Source organism: Phycodurus eques, unplaced genomic scaffold, assembly GCF_024500275.1.
Source record: "Phycodurus eques isolate BA_2022a unplaced genomic scaffold, UOR_Pequ_1.1 contig_106, whole genome shotgun sequence".
Classification (NCBI taxonomy): domain Eukaryota; kingdom Metazoa; phylum Chordata; class Actinopteri; order Syngnathiformes; family Syngnathidae; genus Phycodurus; species Phycodurus eques.
In genome coordinates this window covers 28,388-55,324 of record NW_026904103.1, presented here as the reverse complement: position 1 = coordinate 55,324, position 26,937 = coordinate 28,388, and the positions used below count along the sequence as shown (strand labels likewise).

Sequence of the window (26,937 nt, the reverse complement as noted above, 5' to 3'; positions counted from 1 at the left end):
AACTGTGGCACTGCATGCGGACGTCTGGAGTGGCAGAGAAGTATGTTAGAATAATACAGGACATGTACGAGGGCAGCAGAACAGCGGTGAGGTGTGCTGTAGGTGTGACAGAAGAATTTAAGGTGGACGTGGGACTGCATCAGGGATCAGCCCTGAGCCCCTTCCTTTTTGCAGTGGTGATGGATAGGCTGACAGATGAGGTTAGACTGGAATCCCCGTGGACCATGATGTTTGCAGATGACATTGTGATCTGCAGTGAAAGCAGGGAGCAGCTGGAGGAACAGTGAGAAAGATGGAGGCATGCACTGGAAAGAAGAGGAATGAAGATTAGCCGAAGTAAAACAGAATATATGTGCATGAATGAGAGGGGTGGTGGGGGAAGAATGAGGCTACAGGGAGAAGAGATAGCAAGGGTGGAGGACTTTAAATACTTGGGGTCAACCGTCCAGAGCAATGGTGAGTGTGCTCAGGAATTGAAGAAACGGTTCCAAGCAGGTTTGACCGGGTGGAGGAAGGTGTCAGGTATGTTATGTGACAGAAGAGTCTCTGCTAGGATGAAGGGCAAAGTTTATAAAACAGTGGTGAGGCCAGCCATGATGTATGGATTAGAGACAGTGGCACTGAAGAGACAACAGGAAGCAGAGCTGGAGGTGGCGGAAATGAAGATGTTGAGGTTCGCTCTTGGAGTGACCAGGTAGGATAAAATTAGAAATGAGCTCATCAGAGTGACAGCCAAGGTTCGATATTTTGGAGACAAAGTTAGAGAGAGCAGACTTCAATGGTTTGGACACGTCCAGAGGAGAAATAGTGAGTATATTGGAAGAAGGATGATGAGGATGGAGCTGCCAGGCCAAGAGAGCTCGAGGAAGACCAAAGAGAAGGTTGATGGATGTCATGAGGGAAGACATGATGGCAGTTGGTGTTCGAGAGGAGGATGCAGGAGATAGGCTTACATGGAAAAGGATGACACGTTGTGGCGACCCCTAACGGGACAAGCCGAAAGGAAAAGAAGAAGAAGAATCTACTCCTACAAATACTGCCATTCACTCGACTGTAATGTATTCCTCGGAAGTGGTTCAGGTTCATAAACCGTGGCTTTGAGGTCCACACAATAATGTGCAATAATTACGTGTCATTTAAAAATCCATACCTTCGTATCCTTAGCCTTGAGCCAATTAAAAGCACTGATGTGATAGAATTGTGACGTATCACGTGATACTAATATATATATATATATATATATATATATATATATATATATATATATATATATATATATATAGATAGAGAGAGAGAGAGAGAGAGAGAGAGAGAGTGATATGTGTGTATAGATTATATTTTTTTTTTTTTAGTGTCGGAAAAGGAGAAACGGGATGTTTAAAAAAAGGTACGTGAAGATTCTTTCTCCTAATTAAGAGACGGTAAGTCATAAGAGAGTGAATGACTGCATTATAATTAAGGTCAACCACCGATAAGAAAACGATTCCACTGAGAATCTAAAGTGAAAAAGCTTACGGCACCTGGTATTCTGTTGGATTTATTTTACCCAACATTATAAAAAATAGACACAAAAGGAATGAAGACGCTGGTTTCTTTTTCTCATAAGGAGGGCGTATGGGAGATTGTTCAGATTACAGCCTCTCAACACGCTCTAAACAATCTCTCCCGTCGCTCCTGTATTTATTTGAAATAGGGAGGTTTTACAAGACATACTAAGCTACAAGACACAACACACTAAGGGTAGGGTTTCAAGGTGAAGACATGGCACCAACACCTGCCACGTCCCCGACCACGTCCTTGGTCAAGGCGCCCTTCCATCGGATGATTCCTGCTGAGTCATCTTCTTGAAGGCGAGACATCTTCCTTTCTCAAAATCGTCCATCATACTCATGCAAGCTAAGCAAATAAATGATAACTTCTACAATACATTTAACATTTCCCTCCTGTTTATCATGTATTTGCACAAATTCTCATATCATTTTAGTCACTTCATTTCGATTTTTTAACTGTAGAATCATTTTTATGAAACAAATACATTTACACTCAGAGTCAACTTGTCACACATGACTGTTGTAGTTTAAACATCGTAATCACCTGGATCAGGAAACAAATCAGGTAAAACAACATCATCGTCATCATTATCAATAATAAAGGATACATCTGCTCCATACGGTTCCCCTATGGGGGTAATTGCTGTGGTGATTCATCTACTGATTAAAGCCCGAATGCATGGGATACAACAACATCCACACAATGTCAGAATGGCTGCAAAAACAGCAATTGATATCAATATTGGTGAAATTAGGGTTTTGTATTTCCCAAAAACGTCCATCCAGCTGTCCCACAAGGAGTGTTGATTGAAGGTCCGTAGACCATCAATGGCTCTGGTCCAGCTGCCATCTAAAGCAGTATTGTTTGTTCTCCAAACATACCACAAACACCTCCCTCTCTTGCGAGGAGCATGTCGACAGCTATGCGGTTTTGGAACGTCCTTGAGCTGCTCATGCACAGCTTCCAACCCACTCTGAGTCCAATTTCCTAATCTCTGTACATTGAAGTGGATATAGTTTATCCCATCAACATTTTTATTAATCGTACACCACCAGCATATGAAGTATTCAAATCCTCCTGCAACTTTGTCAGCTAATATGTATTGATTAGGAACCCCACGAGGAACACCTATGGCGTCGATGTATGTTTTATGTTGGATAATTTTGCCTCTGCCAGGATAAATCTCTTTTTTGTCTATGTTCTAGATTGGACAAAAACATTGGTGCCCTTTCCATTAAATCTTGAACAGGCATAGGGTATACTGACACATGCAATATCAAAGTGATAACAGCGCACAATCCAGATATATCTTTAGGTAATCTATCAAACAGTCTATCATCTCCGCACCACCACCAGATGTCGCTCCGTGATACTGGCATAAACTTTGGTCCGACTTTTAAGGTTACTTTACACTGTGTGTCGTTCAGTGGTCCTAATTTTTTGCCTTTACTTATCATGTTTATACAAGTAAAATTATTCGGTGGTCCTAAATTAGAAAACATTGGTTTGTGTTTATCTGCTTTTGTTACGGTATATATAGGATCCCATGATTTACACCTCTCAGTTGGTACAGTAGCGTTCATTAATGGAATCATACAATCTTGTGATAATTGTGCGGGAACTATGCACAACAAAGGCCTGGGACCCATGCAAACCACACAGTCTTTTCTCGTTACATTTGCTGCTTGTTCCACCAATAGTAACCAATTGTTATTTTGTCCTGAAACTCCTGTGACAACAAGGAACCAATCATCAGTAGTTATGTTGTTAACCATTAAAATTTGTCCACCTTTCTTTGAAGTTTTCAATGGCATTTCTGGTTTAACACGGTTCCCATAACACAATGCTACTCGGAATTGGGGATCTTTTCCGCCAGAATATGCCCACAAGCTCATCATCAAACACACTGGGTGACTTGATTTGTATTTCAAGATTAAACGATGGGCCGTTTTGCTTATGTTAAACTTCTTTCTATGTTCTTTTGCTGTTTTTAGTGACCAACTGGACCAATGATAACCTGTTTCACCAATGAGGCGTTCCCATCCAAAGCCTATAGTTGCATACCGGTCATATCCAAATCCCCAATTCTGCCCATTCTCTTGAGCATCATTGGTGAGAGCCGCATATGGAATTATGATTAAAGCAGTTTGATTTTGGGGGGCACAAAATATTAAACCGGTTTGCCGCGTTTGGAGGCCATGCCCTCAGTTCTGATCATCAGCTGTACTCCTTTTGATACGAGTTAATGATTCAAAATGTTTCATTATTGGGTTCGTCATATTAGTCCAGCTGGTAGGTGATTTTCTATCTAGAAAATTGGTTGTATCATTTAGGGTGGGACGTCCCATGTACCACATAAACAAAACCAACACCATAGTAGCCAAAGTTGCTACGTAACAACTTATCGAATGTCGTAACCAACGTGGGTGTGCCATTCTGCTGAGTTCTCACGAAACGGGTTGGTGTCTTTTTTCTTCACTGACCAGCAAGTGTTTTCAGAATCTACACATCTGCTCCCGCTCCGTTATCAGACTTTTGCTCACCTTCCCTATTTGAGTACTCAGCTGAAATGACTCTTTTACAGTGTGTTAAATGAACCCATGTATTTCTTTCTGCTATTTTTAGGGCTGTTGGATTTGTCAATAACACTTGATACGGTCCATCCCACTTTGGTGAATGCCAGTGCTTCTTTTTGATGCTTCGAATTAGGACCCAGTCTCCTGGTCCAACCAACTTGGTTTCCTGCTGGGAAACATGTTTACTTTCAGCAGATACTTTTAAATCATTTTGTTTCTCTAACAACTTTCTCATGTAATCAGCTAAGTTTGTTTCGTCATCAAGTTCCCATTTTTGTTTAAACAACGGAAGTCTATAAGGTCTTCGAAACAATGTTTCGTAAGGTGTTAAACCTGTGGTGCTTGTAATGTTGATGTACATTTTAACGAGGTCAAGACACTGTGTCCATGACCTTCCTGTCTCTTCCATACATTTTTTCAGTCTATTTTTTATTGTCCCATTCATTCTTTCCACTAGACCTGCACTCTGAGGGTGGTAAGCACAATGGTTTTTCAAATTGATGCGGAACATGGTTCCTATTTTATTCCATCCTCCATTTTCTGAGCCGCTTATCCTCACTAGGGTCGCGGGCGTGCTGGAGCCAATCCCAGCTGTCATCGGGCAGGAGGCGGGGTACACCCTGAACTGGTTGCCAGCCAATCGCAGGGCACACACAAACAAACAACCATTCGCACTCACATTCACACCTACGGTGTGAATGTGACATTCACACCACCGTGCCACCCTCCTATTTTATTGATTATTTGATTTACAAAATGAGTCCCATTATCGCTGTAAATGGTTTCAGGTATGCCATATCTTGGAATGATGTCTTTACATAGTGCTTTTGCCACAGTCAGAGCATCAGGTGATTTTGTTGGGAATAATTCGATCCATTTAGAAAATGAATCTATGATAGCCAAACAGTACTTCTTTCCCTCACTTTGACTTAATCAGAATCAGAATCAGAATCAGAATCATCTTTATTTGCCAAGTATGTCCAAAACACACAAGGAATTTGTCTCCGGTAGTTGGAGCCGCTCTAGTACAACAAACAGTCAATTTACAGAACACTTTGGGGACATAAAGACATTGACAAAAAACAATTGTGCAAAAAGATACAGAGTCCTCTAGCACTTAGAGCAGTTCGAACGACTAATATTGCAATAGTCCGGTGCAATGACCATTGTGCAAAGGGCGCTGAGACTTCAAGGAGTGTATGCGGTTTAAAGTGACGAGTAGTGCGATCATCTGGGACAATGTCGGTTGTGCAAATGTTACAGATACTCCTCAATCAGTGTGCAAATGGAGCAGATGCTACTCTGGCATGAGTGGCCAGTATATGCAAATAGTGCAGCATGGCGAGACAACTACAGTGAGTGCACAAGTAATAAATATTTGGCCCCACAGAAATGTGACAACGAACTCAAGTCAAAAAATTGCCAGCTTGTTGTAATGGAATTATAGGTTAGGTGTTTAAGAAGTTGATCGCAAGAGGGAAGAAGCTGTCGGAATGTCTACTAGTTCTAGTTTGCGTTGATCGGTAGCGCCTACCTGAGGGAAGGAGCTGGAAGAGCCGGTGACCGGGGTGCAGACGGTCCGAGAGGATTTTGCACGCTTCGCTTGGTAGGCAAACTGCAGGGGGTCCAGCAGGGGACCTGTGACACTCTTGAGGTGGTCCAGCACGAGACGTTCAAAGGACTTCATGACCACAGATGTCAAAGCGACAGGCCTGTAGTCATTCAGACTAGAGATTGCAGGTTTCTTGGGGACTGGAATGATGGTGGAGCGTTTGAAGCAGGATGGAACTTCGCACATTTCCAAAGATCTGTTAAAGATCTGAGTGAAGACTGGAGCGAGCTGGTCCGCGCAGACTTTGAGGCAGGATGGGGACACATGGTCCGGTCCTGTTGCTTTGTTAATCTTCTGTTGTTTGAAGATGCGTCTCACATCCTGTTCATGGATGGTTAACGCAGAAGTCAGAGGTGTGGTTGTGGTCGCAGGTGCGGCCGGGTGGGTGTGTGGAGTGAAACTGTCCTTTTCAAATCTGCAATAGAAGGTATTCAAGTAGTTGGCTAGTGTGCTATTGTTCTCAGCTTGGGGGGATCGTCGCTTGTAATTAGTCAGCGATTGGAATGCACGCCAGACTGATTTCGAGTCGTTCGCGCTAAACTGTTTTTCCAACTTTGCTGCATAGATCCTCTTTGCAATGTTAATTTCTTTAGTAAGCTGGTTTCTAGCTCGATTATACAGGGCCCTGTCCCCGCTCTGATATGCATCTTCCTTAGCTTGGCGAAGCTGCTTAAGTTTAGCAGTGAACCACGGCTTGTTGTTGTTGAATGTCCGAAATGATTTTGTTGGTACACAAACCTCTTCACAGAAACTGATATAGGATGTGACAGTGTCCGTATATTCATCCAGGCTGCCAGCTGAATTTTCAAAGACACTCCAGTCTGTGCAGTCTAAACAGCTTTGAAGTTCCATCTTTGCTTCATTGGTCCACTTTTTGACTGTTTTCACTGTAGGCTTCGCACATTTAAGTACTTGCTTGTACGTCGGTATTAAGTGAATTAAGCAGTGATCAGACGAGCCCAGGGCTGCACGAGGTATAGCACGGTATGCGTTTTTTACCGTAGTGTAGCAGTGGTCTAAAGTATTATTTTCCCTGGTAGGACAGTCGATGTGCTGCTTGTATTTAGGGAGTTCGTGGTTGAGTTTAGCTTTGTTAAAGTCCCCGAGAATAATGAGAATAATGAGGGGTGAGTCTATGTAATCCATGTGAATGCATTGGAAGGGGTATGTAGGCACTGGGAATTTACCTCTAGTAGGTCGCAATTGCCCTTGCGGATTATGTCGTGCACAGATCATGCATGCTCTACAATAATTCTTTGAATATAAATTGAAACCATAGGTTGTAAAGTGTCGATGTATCTGTGCCACCATCCCTCCGGTTGAGACATGTGACACACCATGGCTCAATATAGCATCCCATTTGAATAGGTTCTTTGGAAGTATTTGTTTCCCTTCTGTGCTAATGTAAATTTCATTTTGTAGTTTTGCACCTTGTTTTTCCCAATAATTGCGTTCTTGTTGTGGACTTTGTTGTTGCATGTCTTTTAGTGTTTGGTCATCTAAGGTTTGTTGTTAATTTGTTTTTTTTAAACCTAAAAATGGTTTATAGGCTGCTTCTTTCGCGGCTTTGTCAGCAAATGCGTTTCCTTTCGAAACCTTGTCAGTGCCAGATGTATGTGCGACACATTTACAAATTGCCACTTTTCGTGGATGTTGCACTGCGTGTAATAATTGTTTAAGTAATTCAGCATGTGTTACTGGCTTCCCTGTTGACGTAATCATTCCTCTGTTATCCCAATATTGCGCAAACACATGAACTGTGGAATACGCATATTGGCTATCAGTATAGATTGTAACATCTTTATTTAGCATTAGTTTGCATGCCTCGGTTAATGCTACTAATTCAGCAGCTTGTTCAGCCAATTCCTGACAATCATGCTGCGTGCCTTCATCAGGTAAGGGTATTAGTGTGGCTGGATTTAAGGTTGTGCATCCCTCAACAGTCAAATGTGGTTGTGACAGCAAGATGGCCATGCAAGATAAATGTCTTGCAGGTGATAAAAACGCCATATTCGTTTGCAATAGGAGAGCAGACACTGTATGTGGAACCTTAAGAGTTAATGGATGAAATAACACAATTGTGGAACTGCTCTCGACTGCCATCAAGGCTGCCACAACTGCTCTGACACAATGCGGTAATGCACACGTCACGCTGTCCAATTTAGTTGCAAAATACGCTATTGGTCTTAGCTTATCACCGTATTGTTGTATAAGTACGGAGCTCATGTAATAGTTTTGAAAATCTACCATTTGAATGAATGTTTTATCATTAAATTTGGAAGGCCCAGCGCAGTACTGGACACCAAATGTTGTTTCATGTCACAGAAGGCCTTTTCTGCCTCTGTCCTCCATTAAACAGGTGATGTCATTTTAAGGTTGTCTTCATACATTAATTTTGACAATGGTGCAACAATTTCTGCATAGTTTGGAATCCATGCTCTACAATAATTCGTCAGACCTAAAAATGACTATTCTGTTTCTTTAGGATTTTTTAAGACTATAGTTTTCCTGTCTTCTAATATAGTCCTTCCTCCTACACTTAAATTATGGCCTAGATATTTGACTTGCCTTTTACACAATTGCAATTTATTTTTGTTAACTTTATGTCCCTCTTCTGCGAGATGATGCAGTAAGGCCAATGAATCTTTGATGCATGTCTCTCCATCTGGAGATGCCAGGAGAACATCATCTCCATAGAGTAAAATTTGTCTCCCTCCTGGGGGAGTGAATTTAGACATGCTTATTCTCATTACTTGTGAATAAATGGTTGGACTTTCACAGTAACCTTGTGGTAATCTCGTAAAATTTTACTGCAAACTTAACAAGAAAAAGGTTTCTCACCAGTGTGTGTTCTTGTGTGTAATTTTAAGTGTTCTGTTTCAGAGAATCTTTGGCCGCAAACCGAGCAGCAAAAAGGTTTTTCACCAGTGTAGGTTCTTGTGTGTCTTTTTAAATCTCCCTTCACAGAAAATCTTTGACCACAAACTGTGCAGGAAAAAGGTTTCTCACCAGTATGCGTTCTTGTGTGGATTTTCAAGGTTTCCTTGTGAGTGAATCTTTGATCACAAACTGAGCAGGAAAAAGGTTTCTCACCAGTGTGGGTCCTGGTGTGCATTTTCAATGTTCCCTTCTGAGTGAATCTTTGACCACAAACTGAGCAAAAAAATGGCTTCACACCAGTGTGTGTTCTTGTGTGACTTGTCAAAGGTACCTTTCGAGAGAATCTTTGACCACAAACTGAGCAGGAAAAGGGTTTATCACCAGTGTGGGTTCTCGTGTTTTTTCTAGCTTCCCTTCTCGGATAATCTTTGATCACAAACAGAGCAGGTAAAAGGTTTCTCACCAGTGTGGGTTCGTGTGTGTATTTTTATACCTTCCTTATTCGTGAATATTTTACCACACACTGAGCAGTGAAAAGGTTTCTCACCAGTGTGGGTTCTTGTCTGTATTTTTAAGTGTTCCTTCTTATAGAATCTTTGGCCACAGTCTAAGCAGACAAAAGGGTTCTCACTATTGTGGGTTTTCATGTGTATTTTCAAGGTTCCCTTATGAGTGAATCTTCGGCCACAAACTGTGCAGGAAAAAGACTTCTCACCAGTGTGGGTGCGTGTGTGTATTTTTAAACCTTCCTTCTGAGTGAATATTTTACCACACACTGAGCAATGAAAAGGTTTCTCACCAGTATGGGTTCTTGTGTGTATTTTTAAGTGTTCCTTCTTATAGAATATTTGACCACAGTCTAAGCAGACAAAAGGGTTCTCACCAGTGTGGGTTCTCATGTGTATTTTCAAGATTCCCTTATGAGTGAATCTTCGGCCACAAACTGTGCAGGAAAAAGGTTTCTCACCAGTGTGGTTTCTGGTGTGTATTTTTATGCTTCCCTTCCGAGTGAATCTTTGACCACAAACTAAGCAGACAAAAGGTTTCTCACCAGTATGGGTTCTTGTGTGTATTTTTAAGTGTTCCTTCTTATAGAATCTTTGGCCATAGTCTAAGCAGACAAAAGGGTTCTCACCAGTGTGGGTTCTCATGTGTATTTTTACGCTTCCCTTCCGAGTGAATCTTTGACCACAAACTAAGCAGACAAAAGGTTTCTCACCAGTGTGGGTTCTTGTGTGTCTTTTTAAATATCTCTTCACAGAAAATCTTTGGCCACAATGTGAGCAGGAAAAATGTTTCTCACCAGTGTGCGTTCTTGTGTGTGTTTTTAAGTTTTCCTTCTGAGAGAATCTTTGGCCACAATCAGAGCAGGAAAAGGTTTCTCACCAGTGTGAGTTCTTGTGTGTATTTTTAAATGTCTTTTCACAGGAAATCTTTGACCGCAAACTGCATAAAAAAGGTTTCTCACCAGTGTGGGTCCTGGTGTGCATTTTCAATGTTCCCTTCTGAGTGACTCTTTGACCACAAACTGAGCAAGAAAAAGGCTTCACACCAGTGTGTGTTCTTGTGTGTATTTTTAAGCTTCCCTTCATAGAGAATCTTTGGTCACAATCTGAGCAGGAAAATGGTTTTTCTCCAGTGTGTGTTCTCACATGTTGTTTAAAAGTGCTCTTATTATCAAATGTTTTCCCACACTGAGAACATTTCCATCCTTTGTTGTCAGTCTGAAATGTCATATAAATTTCAGACTGTCCATCACCATCATCATGAGTAGAGTGCGACATCATGACGTCACAATCTGATAGTGGACCTAAGAGGCCGTCTGCTTGTGATCCTCCACAGTGGTCTCCATCAGCTTCTGTTGTCATGTATTGACTTGAGCTGCTGCTTAGAGGCTCTACTCCTCTGCTCTCCACACTTAGACCTTCATCTTCACTTTTCAAAGGGACACCAGTCGATGGAAACTTGGTGATGTCCTCCTCCTTTTCCTGTCTGATGTGGTGGTGTAGTTCTTTCTCCTCTTTTTTAATTGAAATGTGCTCCTCTTCCTCTTTGATGTGGTGGACCTCTTCGTCCTTCACTTCCTCTTTAATGCGAGGGGGCTCTGGCTCCTGCCACTCAGTACGAAGATCTTCAGTGATGTCTGCAAGACACAAAAAGACAAACACACATAGTTTTTTGAATCTTTTCTCATGTTCGGGACTAATGTTGTGTATTATGCAGGGAGCTCATTTGATGTGCGTATCGCGTCTCAGATGCCCAAAAATTTGCAGTGGCACATAAAGTACGATCAATCTGTGTCTTCGGACAGGCCTAAACACATTTAATACACTGAGAGAGAACAAGAGCAATAGATAACATAAAAATATTGGACAAACAGTATAAAAAATAGGGTAACACCTGTTATAAAACTCTGCAATATTGCGGGACCGTGAAGCAAGAACCTTGATATAGATTACATATAGATTACTGCATCTGTATTCCGTGATGAGTTCCAGGGACACATTGTTTCCATGACATGTCCATCCCAGGACTCACATAGTCTCAGGTTAATATTGAAGGGAATATAGAATATTGTATATTCTAATATGTTATTCTATATGTAATAGAATACAATATAGAGTTTCATGGTTTAACTGGATTGGAAGAGCAAGAATGTGTATTGAGTATAATCAGATAGGAGTATATTGCAGGAGAACCCCCCCCCCCCCCCCCCCATCAGGGGGTATTTGGAGACAGATGTAAAGGAAGAAAGGAACTGCGGGGAGCCACTATAAACATTGAATGCAGGCGACATCTGCAGGCGACACCTGGAGGAGAAGTCTGGAGCCAGATCAGATGGTCCGCAGAACAACGATGACGTCAGATTACGGACCAATCAGACGACAGCGATTCCATACTGGCCCGTTTTAAAATATTGTATAAATCTGGGGTAGAATTAGATTTTTCAGTTCGACTACTTTATCTGCTAAGGATAAGATAGGGTAGTTACAAACCCAGAGCTCTGCAAAATGTATAGACTCCTCTTTCAGGAATAAATTGGTTGGTTTTTATACATTGTTGTGAACGAAGTTCTTTCACGAAAACAAGCACGCGTGGAACCACGGGAGTAATAGGAGATTTTAAAACACAGGTTCCTTCAATATGAAATCAAGATGAGTTTGATATGTTGGAAATAATAAAATTGGGCAGGTCAACAACAACAACCACGTGAAAAAGTGTAAAATAATGAAGTTCGTAAAAACACAAGTAACAATAAAGGTAATACAATGGACCCCTGCATATTCCCAATTTTGGCACTTTTTTGGTATTGTTTCTTTGTGACAGTGTCCTCTTGTAAACATAATTTCGGCAACTGTGGCCAAGAAGTACGAAGAACCACCCACCCCCAACATTGCCCGGACCCACAGTTGTGCTGTCCTTGAGCAAGACACCAATACTCCGAACTGCTCCCCGGGCGCATAAAGGTCAGAGGAAAAAGATTTTAAAATGTTTCTGGATCACTCTAGAACCCTTTTCCAGACAACCACTGCCATTGCGAAGTGATTATATAGCAAATATCCAGCAGTTAAATTAATAAATATGATGCAGAATGCGCCTACTGCGTTTTGCATCCCACGCTGTGACGTCACACAAGCCAAACATCCGGTTCATTCGGCGTTGTGTGCTATTGTTCCATGCTGTTGTCCCCTTCCTCGTATATTTATTGTCGTATGATTTAACGATGTCACGATGGTTTATTGTGTGGCATTTGGTTATACAAATGTTTCATGCAGTGGCAAGAGATTTTTTATTTTTTTGGGTTTTCCAAGTGAAAAAGTAATATGTGACCAGTGGATATCCAAAGTCAATCGACAGGGGAAGAAACGTGCTCGGGGAAAAAAAGACCCCCGTAGTACTTTTCAGTACGGTTGTCTGTACTTTTGCCTGTATGACAAGCCAACAGACACACGGCAAAGACTTTCTGTGCAGCGCAACTTGAGTGAGGGGCACACAATATATAGGAATACTGCATCCTATGTAAAAGCTTGTGCCGTGTCACTGAAACATATATGAATATATAATAGGTATAGTCGTGCTAAAAAATATTGGCACCGTTGTGGTGGCATTATTTCAAGCCATGAGTGCATAGTTGGCTGCTCATCGTCACCACTGTCTGATCGGCTTAAACATGTACGCTTTGACGATTCCAAGTTGAGTTGGGTGATCCTGGACGTCAAAATCCTCCTCCTCCACATCGGCCAACACGTTGCTCGCCATTGCGTATAGTGTGTTTTGCAGTTGTAACGTCACTTCTGGTAACCCATGGGGTGGATAGAGTAACCACACCCACCGGTGTCTTGAGAGTTGGGTATGTTCGGAGAAGACTCAATTTGCGTCGTAAAAACCTTGTTTTTAGCTCAGCTATGGTTGAAAACTTGCTGTTACGTGCATGTATTACATAACAAATAAACAATGCAAATATGAATTTTAACTGACCCCATAACATCTTTTTCATCTGACCTTTAAGTTGCCCTCTGTTTGAGTGTGTGCCACGAACAAGTGCGTGTGTTTGCTGTATCCACAAATGTGATGGGTAAAATGCAGAGGAAAAAACTTCACGATTAATAAAGATTGTGATTTTTTTGGGGGGGGGGGTTAATCCTTGGTCACTCACGGAAAGACTTGCCTATTCTCATTTTTCAGTGACGTGACAAGAAATGTTCAGTGTTTTTTTTAAATACATTTTCATGTCAAAATACACAATGCGGTCTGTATACAACATGTAGCCTCTCTTAACTTGTTTGGTGGGGGGAGCAGAAGTAAATACAAACATATACAGAGAAAAATAATTTTACAAAGCCTCACCGCATTCATCCCAAAATCATTCTTTCAAACGTTTGTGAGGGAGACTGTACGTGGTCACTGCATTTGTTTATAGCTTGTTCTGAACCCTGTATTCAACTTGTGATTTGATGGAATATCACATAATGTAAATGTGTAACTGTATCACATTGTACAGTTTACTTTGCTTGTATTTGCTTTTATTTTGACCCCTTGCTTTTTATTTGGCCCCTCTGAATAATTTTAACTGACAAAATACAGACAATTTGTTCCTTTTTATTACATTTTTGTTTAATTTATTCAATACCATGTCTTGGCACCTGTCTTTTCTAATTTACTGTCATGTAATGACAGTTTTATTTAAGGAATGACAAGTTAGAAGAAAATACTGGTTGGCGGCACAGTGGCCAACTGGTTAGAGCGTCAGCCTCACACTTCTGAGGGCCCGGGTTCATTCCCCAGCCCCGCCTGGGTGGAGTTTGCATGTTCTCCCCGTGCCTGTGTGGCTTTTCTCCGGGCATTCCGGTTTCCTCCCATATCCCAAAAACATGCATGAATTGAAGACTCTAAATTGCCCGTAGGTGTGACTCTGAGTGCGAATGGTTGTTTGTTGGTATGTGCCCTGCGATTGGCTGGCGACCAGTTCAGGGTGTACCCCGCCTCCTGCCCGATGACAACTGGGATAGGCTCCAGCACGCCCGCGACCCTAGTGAGGAGAAGCGGCTCAGAAAATGGATGGATGGATGGATGGATGGATGGATGGATGGAATATCAGAATTGGATGGGACCTTTTGGTGGAGACCTGAGGTGATCTCGTGTCCCCCAGAACTGGACCAAAGATACCAAAGACATTTTATTATTTATTTTTTTTAAAATCAGGGGTAATGACAGTGAACTATACAGATTTCGGGACAGAGCTGGACTGGTCTTGCGATACTAATGGGGTTATTCTTATTTTCTTCTCTATATTTTTGGAAAAAAGATATACTTGCAGTCATGTATGCAGATTTAAAATCAACTTTATTTTTTAAATGCATCAAGATTTGAATTAACATTGCTGTTTGCAATTGTGGCGTAGCTTACTTTCTATCACAAGTGGACTGATTGCGTTATCACAGAAAGTTTATTTCATAGAATGATTTTAAATCCGAAACATTGACGTCCCTGTCGGGCTTTTATTTTGAATGTGGCTTTCGCCGCGAGTCGGCGCTTATTACCGTAATGCCGAGTATGAACAAAATTAGGGCGGCTGGTTTGGCTCAAATCGGTGGCCTGCCGTAAAGGATCATGGGTAATACATCTCCTTTCCCTGCTCGCCATGTGGGAGGAGGCACCATCGCGCTTCGGCGAGTCTTGCTGAATTTGGACCGAATGTTGTGAATCCTCGACGCGGGACGCCCCTCATCACGACTTTAGTGGACGAAAACATCATTCGTGCAATCTTCGTGTCCGGTTGGAGTCGTCTCGTGCACGTGGAAGCTTCTCGGCCGAGTTTAGCTTAGCTTATTTTAACTTGCTAACAAAGAGACACATTTCTGATCAACAATTCGCTAAGCAGAGATCAAGCCTCAGGTAAAGTGTTCTTCTTGGTCACTGGTAAACTAAACTAAATTCTGTCATTTTCCGATTATTTTCTGAATCTTTATTATTTGTTATTATTATCTTAATCTGGATTCTGAATCCTTTTGTAGAACGTCTATAATGTTTCAACACAAATTTGCTCTTCTTTCTGTCTCATGTTTCTTACAATGCAGATTTGCACGTTCTGCTGTTTTCTTGTTGATTTTGGTGCTTTGCCATTTTAACTAACGTACAATTTAACCCACAGTGTCCAAATCTTAATCCTGATATAATTGTTTCACGTGTCCGATGATCACTTGCCTTTGTCATCCCTCCAACGTAGAGCGGAAAGTGTTGGGATCGTCGTGTGAAAATGTGTGCAAGAACTACAGCAGAGTACGAGGAGGAACTTTGGGGCCCGAAAGAGGAGAAAGCGCCACAACGTCAACTACTGGACGTTGTGTTCAATCTGCAACCTCAAAGTGTGCGACGCAGAGCAGGTTGGTTCACTTGTTGCATCCGTTCTAATTTGAATGATGTTCTTGTGTTTATTTACGGGCCCCGTTTGATGATGCATTTAACATAAAATTATTAATATCTTATAATGTGTACTATGTGGGTCTGCGGCAGGGGCGGAGCTACGTGGTGGCCGCTGGCACCCGAGACGGGGCTGGCCACCCAGACGGCAAACCCCCGAATCATAAAACGGTTAACAATTCTCTTTGCCTTCCCTAATCGGAGTAAAGACGTCATCTCGCACGTTCCGCCGTTTACGCAACGTGTGGACCAGCTGACATCCGTGGAATTTTCGGCCTGCAAGTGGCATTAATCGGCTCCATCTTTCTCACCATTCGGAGTAAAGGTGCCAGGTGTCTGGGAAGGCTGCATAGTAGTTTGAATTAGAAGCAACTCTTTATGGTGTAATTTTTTTATTTTTTTTTTGCCTGATCCAAATGCACGTTCTAGCTTTTTAAGGGATGGGGCCATCTTTGAACCTGAAAATCATACATTGTTTTAAAATAGAATATTGTATCGTGGCGGCACGGATGGATGGACCTTCCAACCACAAACCTTTTCCATGTTTGTTTAATTAGGTTAGGGTTAATACATGTATAGAACACTTTCCAAGAAATTGCTGTAGGTTACATCTATTCATAATGAATTTATTTAATTGTAATCAATCCTAAAATCGCATTCGCAACTGCCAGTGAGGTCGGTGGGTGGGGGGAAAAAAAAGATTGTGGTGGTTCGCAAGCTGCCGTTAAACACAAATAAGGAAGATGATGGTGGTGACTTCGGAGAAGACAAATCTGAAAAAAAGAAGGCAAGCTGCCTTCTTTCCGAGATGAACGTCGCGCAGGTTTTATTGATTAGGACTACAGTCAAATTTGCGGCCAATTTATTACGATGGTGACAAGTAGAGTGTGTGCGACTTCATTCTGGGGGCTTGTCATATTCGTCAAGGGACGGTTTTGCTCAGTGATTTAAGCAATGTGAGACAAATGGTCAAGTGCACTAGCATCGTATCTGCAAGTGGCGACATTTTGAGTCAAGTGCTGTCGGTGGGGGGGAATATGATTGCAAAGCAAATTTATTAAATAGCGCATTTCCTACAGATGGTAACTCAATGTGCTTTACATGATTTAAAAGCATTTAAAAACAAATGCAAAAAAAAACAAAACAAAATACAAGTACAATTCAAATGGCAAACAGTGCAAGAAATATTTAAAAGTGTAAATGCTCTGAGGGGGGTTTGGGGGGGAGTTTTTAGCGCGCGCTTAAAAACATTCACACTTGGGGCTGACATCACTTCTCTTGGCAACTTATTCATTTGTCTAACTATGGCCTGGGGGCCATTTGCGGGCCATCCCCCCATTTCTGGGCGGCCCGCATTTTCTCAATGTAACCTTTGACACGGCTTTGCGCTTCTGACATCAGTGGTGTTCAACCTATAGCCCAGGGGCCATTTGCAGGCAGACGTATTTCCAACATTTGTATGGGTCATAGCTTTGCACTTACCATACAGCAGTGGTGTGAAACCTATGGCCCGGGGCCCATTTGCTGGTCATCCTCCATTTTTGTTTTGCCCACATTTACTCATTATGGGCCATACGTTTGCACTTGTCCTACAGCGTGGTGTCCAACCTACTGTCCGAGAGAAATTTGCGTCCCTTACTTCATCGTGCCAATACCCCACCCTGCCAGGACCTCAAACTGCCAGTACCACAACGGGGCCAGGGTGCGAGGGCGCAATTAGAGCTGCTCGCAGCACTAGTTTAATTTTATTTTATTATTGTTTGTGCTATTTGCTTGAGTAATTATTTCACTGTGTACTTTTTACTCTTCAGTAATTTTTCCTTTTACTTGAGTCACATCATTGTCAAGTAACAGTACTCTTACTTGATTACAATGTTTGGTTCCTCTACCCACCTCCCACCATCCTCTATTGCTACTCTTACGTTTAAGCACCGTTTTTGCTCATCAGATCAGCCAGTGTCGTATTTGTTGCACTGGTCTTTCGTATTTGCGCGTTGAGGTGCTGCGGGTCAAGGCACTGGTTGCGGTCCCAGCGGAACCACGAAGCACACGTAACATCGGCGACAGGAGCTGATCCGCGAGTACGTCTTGTATTAATTAGGAAACAACCCTACAATTATCTAATTAATTTACGGATGATAATGTTAAATGTGTTAAGCGACGGAGCGATGTATGGAATTATTTCATAACACAGAATGAACTAATTTCAAATTCAGAAATGGCCAATAAAAACGTAAAAATATTGCACTTCATATTTTCATGGAGGATGCATTTGGGATTACCCTTTGAAGTTGGATGAGTGAGTTTAGTCAATTGTTTTCCATAATGAGAGTGCTTAAAGAGAAGGATGCTATTCATGTGGCACAGCTTGAAGCAGGCATCGGGTGCAGGTGGAGATGGGCCTGGCTCAAGTTGGAGGTCAGAACAAAAAAAGCGAACAAACGAGGCAAATTTGATTTGAATCTTAAATTTGTAAATCAACACGTACTTGGGCAGTGTAAATAAATGTTTTTCTGCGCGAAGATTTTTTTTCTTTAGACTCTCCAGAGTCTTCCAGATTGCTTAATTGATGTTAAAATTAAAAAAAAAATCTGCCCAGGGATCCTGATGCTATTGTAGCATCAGCGAAGTTGACAGCAACCCAGCATGCCTCAAGGCTCAGGTTATAAGTAGTTCCCCTCTTATTACTTGTTCAATAGTGTACCGTGTAATGTCTGAAGTCCTTGAGTGTGAGTCGTTAAGGGCGGGGCCTGTTGATTGGCAGTTGTGACATTGGCAAAGATGAAAGTGCAAAGGAACATTTCAGCTGGAACGTTGGCTCAAGTAAGTCAATCTGAGTGCGCAGTGACTGAGTGTGAGATAGGTTGGCTAACCCTCCATGTACTTTGCTGTCACACATTTCACACAGATATCACAATACTTTGTATTCACACTTGGTCTTTGTTTCGCAATATTTTCCTTACAAATGTCTCTTTGTTTACGGCAAGCAAGCTAAACTAGGCTATTTATTATGTAAGTGTTTTTCGCTGCTGGCAGGAACTCCGAGTAAAATTATCCAGGTTGAATCTATGCAAAAACCATACAATAATTTCACAGGAGCATCATGTTTTCGTTGACTTGGAAATCTATTTGAGTAACTTGGTTAAAATATTAATAAACTTTATTTCTCCTAATCTGTCATTCTTTAAATAAAACTGTCATGACATATCAGAATCAGAATCATCTTTATTTGCCAAGTATGTCCAAAACACACAAGGAATTTGTCTCCGGTAGTTGGAGCCGCTCTAGTACAACAAACAGTCAATTTACAGAACACTTTGGGGACATAAAGACATTGACAAAAAACAATTGTGCAAAAAGATGCAGAGTCCTCTAGCACTTAGAGCAGTTCGAACGACTAATATTGCAATAGTCCGGTGCAATGACCATTGTGCAAAGGGCGCTGAGACTTCAAGGAGTGTATGCGGTTTAAAGTGACAAGTAGTGCGATCATCTGGGACAATGTCGGTTGTGCAAATGTTACAGATACTCCTCAATCAGTGTGCAAATGGAGCAGATGCTACTCTGGCATGAGTGGCCAGTATATGCAAATAGTGCAGCATGGCGAGACAACTACAGTGAGTGCACAAGTAATAAATAATTGGCCCCACAGAAATGTGACAACGAACTCAAGTCAAAAAATTGCCAGCTTGTTGTAATGGAATTATAGGTTAGGTGTTTAAGAAGTTGATCGCAAGAGGGAAGAAGCTGATGGAATGTCTACTAGTTCTAGTTAGCGTTGATCGGTAGCGCCTACCTGAGGGAAGGAGCTGGAAGAGCTGGTGACCGGGGTGCAGACGGTCCGAGAGGATTTTGCACGCCCTTGTCTTAGTTCTGGCAGCGTGCAAGTCCTCAATGGTGGGTAGGGGGTTACCGACAATCCTTTCAGCAGTTTTGATTGTCTGTTGCAGTCGGAGCTTGTCCTTTTTTGTAGCAGCACCAAACCAGACTGTGATGGAAGAACACAGGACCGATTCGATGACCGCTGTGTAGAACTGTCTCAGCAGCTCCGGTGGCAGGCCGTGCTTTCTCAAAAGCCGCAGGAAGTACATCCTCTGCTGGGCCTTTTTGAGGACGGAGTTGATGTTGTTCGCCCACTACAGGTCCTGAGAGATTGTAATTCCCAGGAACTTGAAGGTCTCGACGGTTGACACAAGGCAGCTGGACAACGTGAGGGGCAGCTGTGGCGAAGATGCCTCCTGAAGTCCACGATCATCTCTACCGTCTTGAGCGTGTTCAGCTCCAGGTTGTGTCGCCCGCACCACAGCTCCAGCCGCTCCGCTTCCTGTCGATATGCAGACTCGTCACCGTCCTTGATGAGGCCGATGACAGTGGTGTCATCTGCAAACTTCAGGAGCTTGACAGTCGGGTTCGCTGAGGTGCAGTCGTTCGTGTAGAGAGAGAAGAGCAGCGGGGAGAGGACACAACCTTGGGGCGCCCCAGTGCTGATGCTGCGTGTGGATGAGGTTGCCTCCCCCAGCCTGACCTGCTGTGTCCTGCCAGTCAGAAAGCTGTAAATCCACTGGCAGATGGCAGGTGAGACGCTGAGCTGGAGAAGCTTGGTTGAAAGGAGTTCAGGGATGATGGTGTTGAACGCTGAGCTGAAGTCCACGAACAGGATCCTCGCGTAGGTCCCTGCACTGTCGAGGTGTTCTAGGATGAAGTGCAGTCCCATGTTGACTGCATCATCCGCAGACCTGTTCGCTTGGTAGGCAAACTGCAGGGGGTCCAGCAGGGGACCTGTGACACTCTTGAGGTGGTCCAGCACGAGACGTTCAAAGGACTTCATGACCACAGATGTCAAAGCGACAGGCCTGTAGTCATTCAGACTAGAGATTGCAGGTTTCTTGGGGACTGGAATGATGGTAGAGCGTTTGAAGCAGGATGGAACTTCGCACATTTCCAAAGATCTGTTAAAGATCTGAGTGAAGACTGGAGCGAGCTGGTCCGCGCAGACTTTGAGGCAGGATGGGGACACATGGTCCGGTCCTGTTGCTTTGTTAATCTTCTGTTGTTTGAAGATGCGTCTCACATCCTGTTCATGGATGGTTAACGCAGAAGTCAGAGGTGTGGTTGTGGTCGCGGGTGCGGCCGGGTTGGTGTGTGGAGTGAAACTGTCCTTTTCAAATCTGCAATAGAAGGTATTCAAGTCGTTGGCTAGTGTGCTATTGTTCTCAGCTTGGGGGGATCGTCGCTTGTAATTAGTCAGCGATTGGAATGCACGCCAGACTGATTTCGAGTCGTTCGCGCTAAACTGTTTTTCCAACTTTGCTGCATAGATCCTCTTTGCAATGTTAATTTCTTTAGTAAGCTGGTTTCTAGCTCGATTATACAGGGCCCTGTCCCCGCTCTGATATGCATCTTCCTTAGCTTGGCGAAGCTGCTTAAGTTTAGCAGTGAACCACGGCTTGTTGTAGTGGTATAGTGCCAAGACAAGGTATTGAATAAATTAAACATCAAAACTGAAGAAAAAAGGAACAAGTTGTCAATATTTTGTCACTCGAAATTATTCAGAGGGGGTGGTTGAAAATGAGTAAACCAACTAAAAATACAAGCAAAGCAAACTTTACAATGTGATATAGTTAAATTTATACATAATCTATGATATTCCATCATAGCACATGTTGAATACAGGGTTCATAACAAGCTAAAACAAATACAGTGATCATGCACAGTATCCCTCACAAACGTTTTAAACGATGTTGGGATGAATGCGGTGAGGCTGTTTAAAATTATTTGGAACTGTATATTTACTTTACTGTTGCTGAAATTATTTTTACAAGTTACATAAAAAAACCTATACAGAAAAATTTGAAAATGCCAAACCCGGAGTATGCATGGATCCACTGTATTTCCTTTGACACTTGTATCATTAAATAAATATATGCTTATACTTTTCACATTTTATTGTTGTTGTTGACCTGCCAAATTTTATTATTTCCAATATATAAAACTCATCTGGCTTTCACATTAACCTTAAATATAAATCTAAAGCATAATACACAACATTAAAGTCACAACATGAGAACAGATTTACCAAACCATGTGTGTTTGTCTTCTCGTGTCTTGCAGACATCACTGAAGATCTCCGTACTGAGCAGCAGGAGCCAGTGCCCCCTCACATTAAAGAGGAAGTGGAGGGCGAAGAGGTCCACCACGTCGAAGAGGAGCCCATTTCAATTAAAACAGAGGAGGAAGAACTGCGCCCCAACATCAGACAGGAAGAGGAGGAGGATATCACCAAATTTCCATCGACTGGTGTCCCTTTGAAGTGTGAAGATGCAGGTCAAAGTGAGGAGAGCAGAGGGGCGGGGCCTCCAAACAGCAGCTCAACTCAACACATGACAACAGAAGGTGATGAAGACCACTGTGGAGGATCACAAGCAGACGGCCTCCTAGCTCCACTATCAGATAGTGACGAGATGATGTCTCACTCTACTCACACTGATGATGATGGACAGTCTGAAGTTGTTGATATGACATTTCAGACTGACAACAAACGATGGAAATGTTCTCAGTGTGGGATAACATTTGCTGATAAGAGTCGTTTGAAAAAACACATGAGAACACACACTGGTGAGAAACCTTTTTCGTGCTCAGTTTGTGGTCAAAGATTCTCTCAGACGGGACACTTAAAAGTACACACAAGAACCCACACTGGTGAGAAACCTTTTTCCTGCTCAGTTTGTGGTCAAAGATTCTCTGTGAAGGAAAGCTTAAAACGACACACAAGAATGCACACTGGTGAGAAACCTTTTTCCTGCTCAGTTTGTGGTCAAAGATTCTCTCGGAAGGGACACTTAAAAGTACACACAAGAACACACACTGGTGAGAAACCTTTTTCCTGCTCAGTTTGTGGTCAAAAATTCTCTGTGAAGGGAAGCTTAAACATACACACAAGAACGCACACTGGTGAGAAACCTTTTTCCTGCTCAGTCTGTGCTCAAAGTTTCTCTGTGAAGGGACACTTAAATTTACACGCAAGTACACACACAGGTGAGAAACCTTTTTCCTGCTCAATTTGTGGTCGAAGATTCTCTCTGAAGGGAAGCTTCAAAATGCACACAAGAATGCACACTGGTGAGAAACCTTTTTCCTGCTCAGTCTGTGGTCAAAGATTCTCTCTGAAGGGACACTTAAATGTACACACAAGAACACACACTGGTGAGAAACCCTTTTCCTGCTCAGTTTGCGGTCAAAGATTCTCTCAGATGGGACACTTAAAAGTACACACAAGAACACACACTGGTGAGAAACCATTTTCCTGCTCAGTCTGTGGTCAAAGATTCTCTGTGAAGGCAAATTTAAAATTACACACAAGAACACACACTGGTGAGAAACCGTTTTCTTGCTCAGTTTGTGGTCAGAGATTCTCTGAAAAGGGAAATTTAAAAATACACACAAGAGCACACTGGTGAGAAAGCTTTTTCCTGCTCAGTTTGTGGTCAGAGATTCTATTATAAGTATCAGGTTAAGACACACAAGTGTGCTGGTGAGAGTAGCAGTGCTCTAGAAGCATTTAATGAATATGTGAATGTTAACTCTAATAGGTAATTACTATGTTACTGACTTACAAAAATCTACATGCTTGTATTCTGTGTACCAGCTTTTATTGTATCTATCTTGTTGTCCATATATTTTCTAAGAACCCTGCAAGTGGTAAGAATTAACATTGGTGCCAAAATACTTAAAAGGGACTCGTTAATGGACTGAACATAGACACTTATTCCATAATTCTGGACTCATAAATTATGTCTGCAGAAAAAAAAGCCCTCCAATATGCACTCAGTTGTCATTTTACAATAATTTACTGATGAAATACTTGATTGTCAGCCAGATTTTGGCCCGCTTACATTTTGGACATGTCAGCCTGTCACATCCTGACACATAACGAGCAGGAGCCAATTACATTTCCTCATTGAACTTCTGTTTTCCAGGGTGTTTTTTTTCCCATATCAAAAGCATGGGTGTATTTTTTTGTTGTTGTTGTTGTTGATAATTTTGAGTGAAAATAGAGAGTGAAATATGTTTCTTAAGCTTGTTGTTTAAATAAATCGACAGTGAAATGCCTGCTTGAGAAAGGAAGACAGCCACGTGAACTAATTCTTTTCAGATTCATTTCCTCATGCGCCAGTTCAATTTTGAATTGATTGCACCACAATTGTGTAGCATATGCGTGTATGTATAGATGAAATGTATGTATAGATCACAAAGACGTTTCTGGAGGTGGCATTGTGCGACAGACGTGGACTTTGACTGGCTGTCATAGCATCGGATGATATACAAGTGTAGCAAATAGAGGAGGTCCACATGTTTCATTCTAGCAGCTTTAGCCTCCTTCGGATATTTGTTTTTCCACCATCGCTTTCAGTGCCTAAATACAAGATGAAAATCAAAGCAATAAATACAATTCACAAGCAATAGTAGAACCACTTGTACTCGATATACAACCCCAATTCTAATGAAGTTGGAATGTTGTGTTAAACAAATAAAAACAGAATGCAATGATTTACCAATCATGTTCAACCTATGTTTAATTGAATACACGACAAAGACAAGATATTTCATGTTCAAACTGATAAACTTTTTTGTTTTTTAGCAAAAAAGTTTTTCTTTAATAAAATACACTTCTTAAAACCGTGAGTGACTCAATTTGCTTGTATGTCAAATCCATTTCCACCATTAAAAATAATTGAATGTCTTGAATCCATTGGGAACCTTCCAAAAACAAAATGCTCTCAACTTAAAGCAAATGTGGCCCAAGCGACAACGCCTAAGTGGAAAAACCGCAACGCAGGGACACTGTGGAGGATCACAAGCAGACGGCCTCTTAGCTCCACTCTCAGATAGTGACGACATGACGTCACCCTCTCCTTGTCACGTACGTGGTTAGGGTGAAGGCGAGGAACGCAAGGCAAGAACATGGTGGACCCAATTGCAGGGAGGCAAGGCAGGAGTGCAGGAGTCTCAAAATAATAATATTTAATCTTCAAAAAAGGAGAACAAGGATATTGGATAAAGCAAAACTGAACGAAGTCCCACAACAGATAACAACCAAACCAAAGTAACAAAAACACTTGAATATCTAAAACTGGAAACAAACTATGACCTGGAATAGATAGGGAAAATGACACACCACAATGATAAAGACAACTGGCGACTATGACATGGCAAAGACATGTGACAACGACAATGAACCGACAAGAACTGAAAGAAACCAGGGAACTAAATACGAACAAATTGATGAGACAACGAGGAACACCTGGACAAGACACGAGTGGCTAGAGAGAGCCGATTGGTCGACACAAAGTAGACGAGAACAGATGGACACGACAACCTAATGAGCACACGACAAACATGGAACAAAACTAAACACAACCCAAACCAAAACACAGACCATGACAGTAACCCCCCTCTAAAGGAACGTATCCCAGACCTTCCCCAAACAACAACCAAAAAGTCACCAACCCAGGGTGGGCGGAAGGGGGCCTGGAGGAGGGTACAGAGTCCACCCCTCAGGTCAGTTTGGTGGCAGTGCAGGCCACCCGAGGTGAGGCGCTTGGCTGATAGGTTCAGGAGGTCGTCCAGGACACCAAGCACCAGGGTCTTTACAGGGCCATTCAGGCGGAGGGCCACGGTGCCGAAACCAATGGTAATGCAGGGGCCAGGCAATAGGGTCGGGTGGCGGCCGCTGGACGAGCGCCGCCAAGGAGCCGGAACGGGAGCCTGCCGCAGCTGCAGAGGAGCTGGAACGGGAGCCTACAGTAGCTTCCTCAGCCTGCCGCCATTGAGGTTTGGGAGTAGAGGGTACGGGAGTGGCAGAGTGCACAAGGTCTCCGGAAGGTGAACTAGGAAAAATGGCTGGTACTGAACATGGTGGCAGGTTTGACAAGACGTGACTTAATTGGAGCCGTGGAACAACAGGTGAAAAATTAAGTGACTTGTGAACAGGGGGGAAAAAAACGAGGGGGTAAAATTTGACCTTTACTTGGGCGCCTCCGTTGACCACCATGCGGCGGTCTGGGTAAATGGCCAAACGGGTGCCCAAGAAAAGGTCCGAGGGAAAGATCCAAGCATTCCACTGAAATGGCTACATGCCTCTTCATTGAGAAAATAAAATCTTCTCTCGACAAGGGTGGAGTTGTAGGGGCGGTGTTCTTGGACCTCAGGAAAGCTTTCGATACAGTAAATCACTCTGTTCTTACCAAGCTCTCAAAATTTTACTTCTCTCGCAAAGCTGAGAGCTGGATTGAATCATATCTGCATGACCGAACACAATCTGTATCAGTTAACAACTGCAAATCAGAGTCTCTTAGGCTAACCTCTGGAGTCCCTCAGGGATCAATATTAGGCCCCCATTTATTTAGTCTTTATATCAACGATTTGCCCACTGTTTGTTCTGAAGCAGAGTGCGTAATGTATGCAGACGACACGGTTTTCTTTGTTCATGGTCGCTCCAAAGATACTGTTGCTGCTAAACTCACTAATACAATGTCCTGTGTCACAACTTGGTTGCAGGAGTGCTGTCTACAGCTAAACATTTCTAAAACTGTAGGCATGTATTTCACTAAAACAAATAGAGTATCACCTGACCCCGACATACTTGCTAAATTGCTAAAAAATATCTTGGGTTAATAATAGATTCACAGCTTTCCTTTAAAGCCCATATTGACAAATTGTGTAAAAATATCAAATTAAACCTCGCAAATTTTCGTGCAATTCGAAATGAAATGTCAACTGAAGCCGCAAAAATTTACTTATATTCAATGATTCTTAGTCACTTTAACTATTGCATAACCAGCTGGTCCCAGGCTGGTCAGAATGCAAAAAAACATTGGAAGTTTTGTACAAACAAGTAATTAAAGTGATGGATAAAAAACCAAGGCACTATCATCACTGTGCAATTTAAAAAAAAATACAGTCTTTTAAACTGGGACAGTCTTTGCATATTTGCAGATTTAAATTTGATTTATAAAGTACTGCATGATTTGGCTCCAGGTCCTCTGGCTTAGTTCATCAGCCAAAGAAACAGCTCTGAGCGTGTCACTCGAGGCTCTGTCAGAGGTGACTGTCTCATTCCTCTGCGCAGGAGCACTTTCAGTAAGTCAGCCTGGTCAGTGAGGAGCGCTGGGGAGTGGAACTCAGTACCTGAGGAGGTTAAACTGCTTACAACATACAAGGCCTTCACAAAAAAACTGAAAATGTGGCTAGTTAACACCTAAAGCTGCCAACACTAAAAGACAGGTATGCTTTGATGTTGTTGTTTTTTGTTATGATCAAATGATTCGTGGTTTTATTCTCTCTTAATAGTATAGTAAGTCTTTGATTATGTATCCTGTATTATATTGTCTTGTAGAT

General features: G+C 42.3%; 1 protein-coding gene across 1 annotated transcript; it reads left to right on the top strand.

The window, feature by feature from the left end:
* Positions 1-14,758: 14,758 nt before the first annotated feature.
* On the top strand, positions 14,759-24,216 carry LOC133398386 (zinc finger protein OZF-like). Its single transcript, XM_061669978.1, has 3 exons — positions 14,759-15,015; positions 15,347-15,503; positions 21,652-24,216. Exons 2-3 carry the CDS (start codon positions 15,377-15,379, stop codon positions 22,995-22,997), a joined length of 1,473 nt encoding a protein of 490 aa, XP_061525962.1. The 5' UTR covers positions 14,759-15,015; positions 15,347-15,376; the 3' UTR covers positions 22,998-24,216.
* Positions 24,217-26,937: the final 2,721 nt, after the last annotated feature.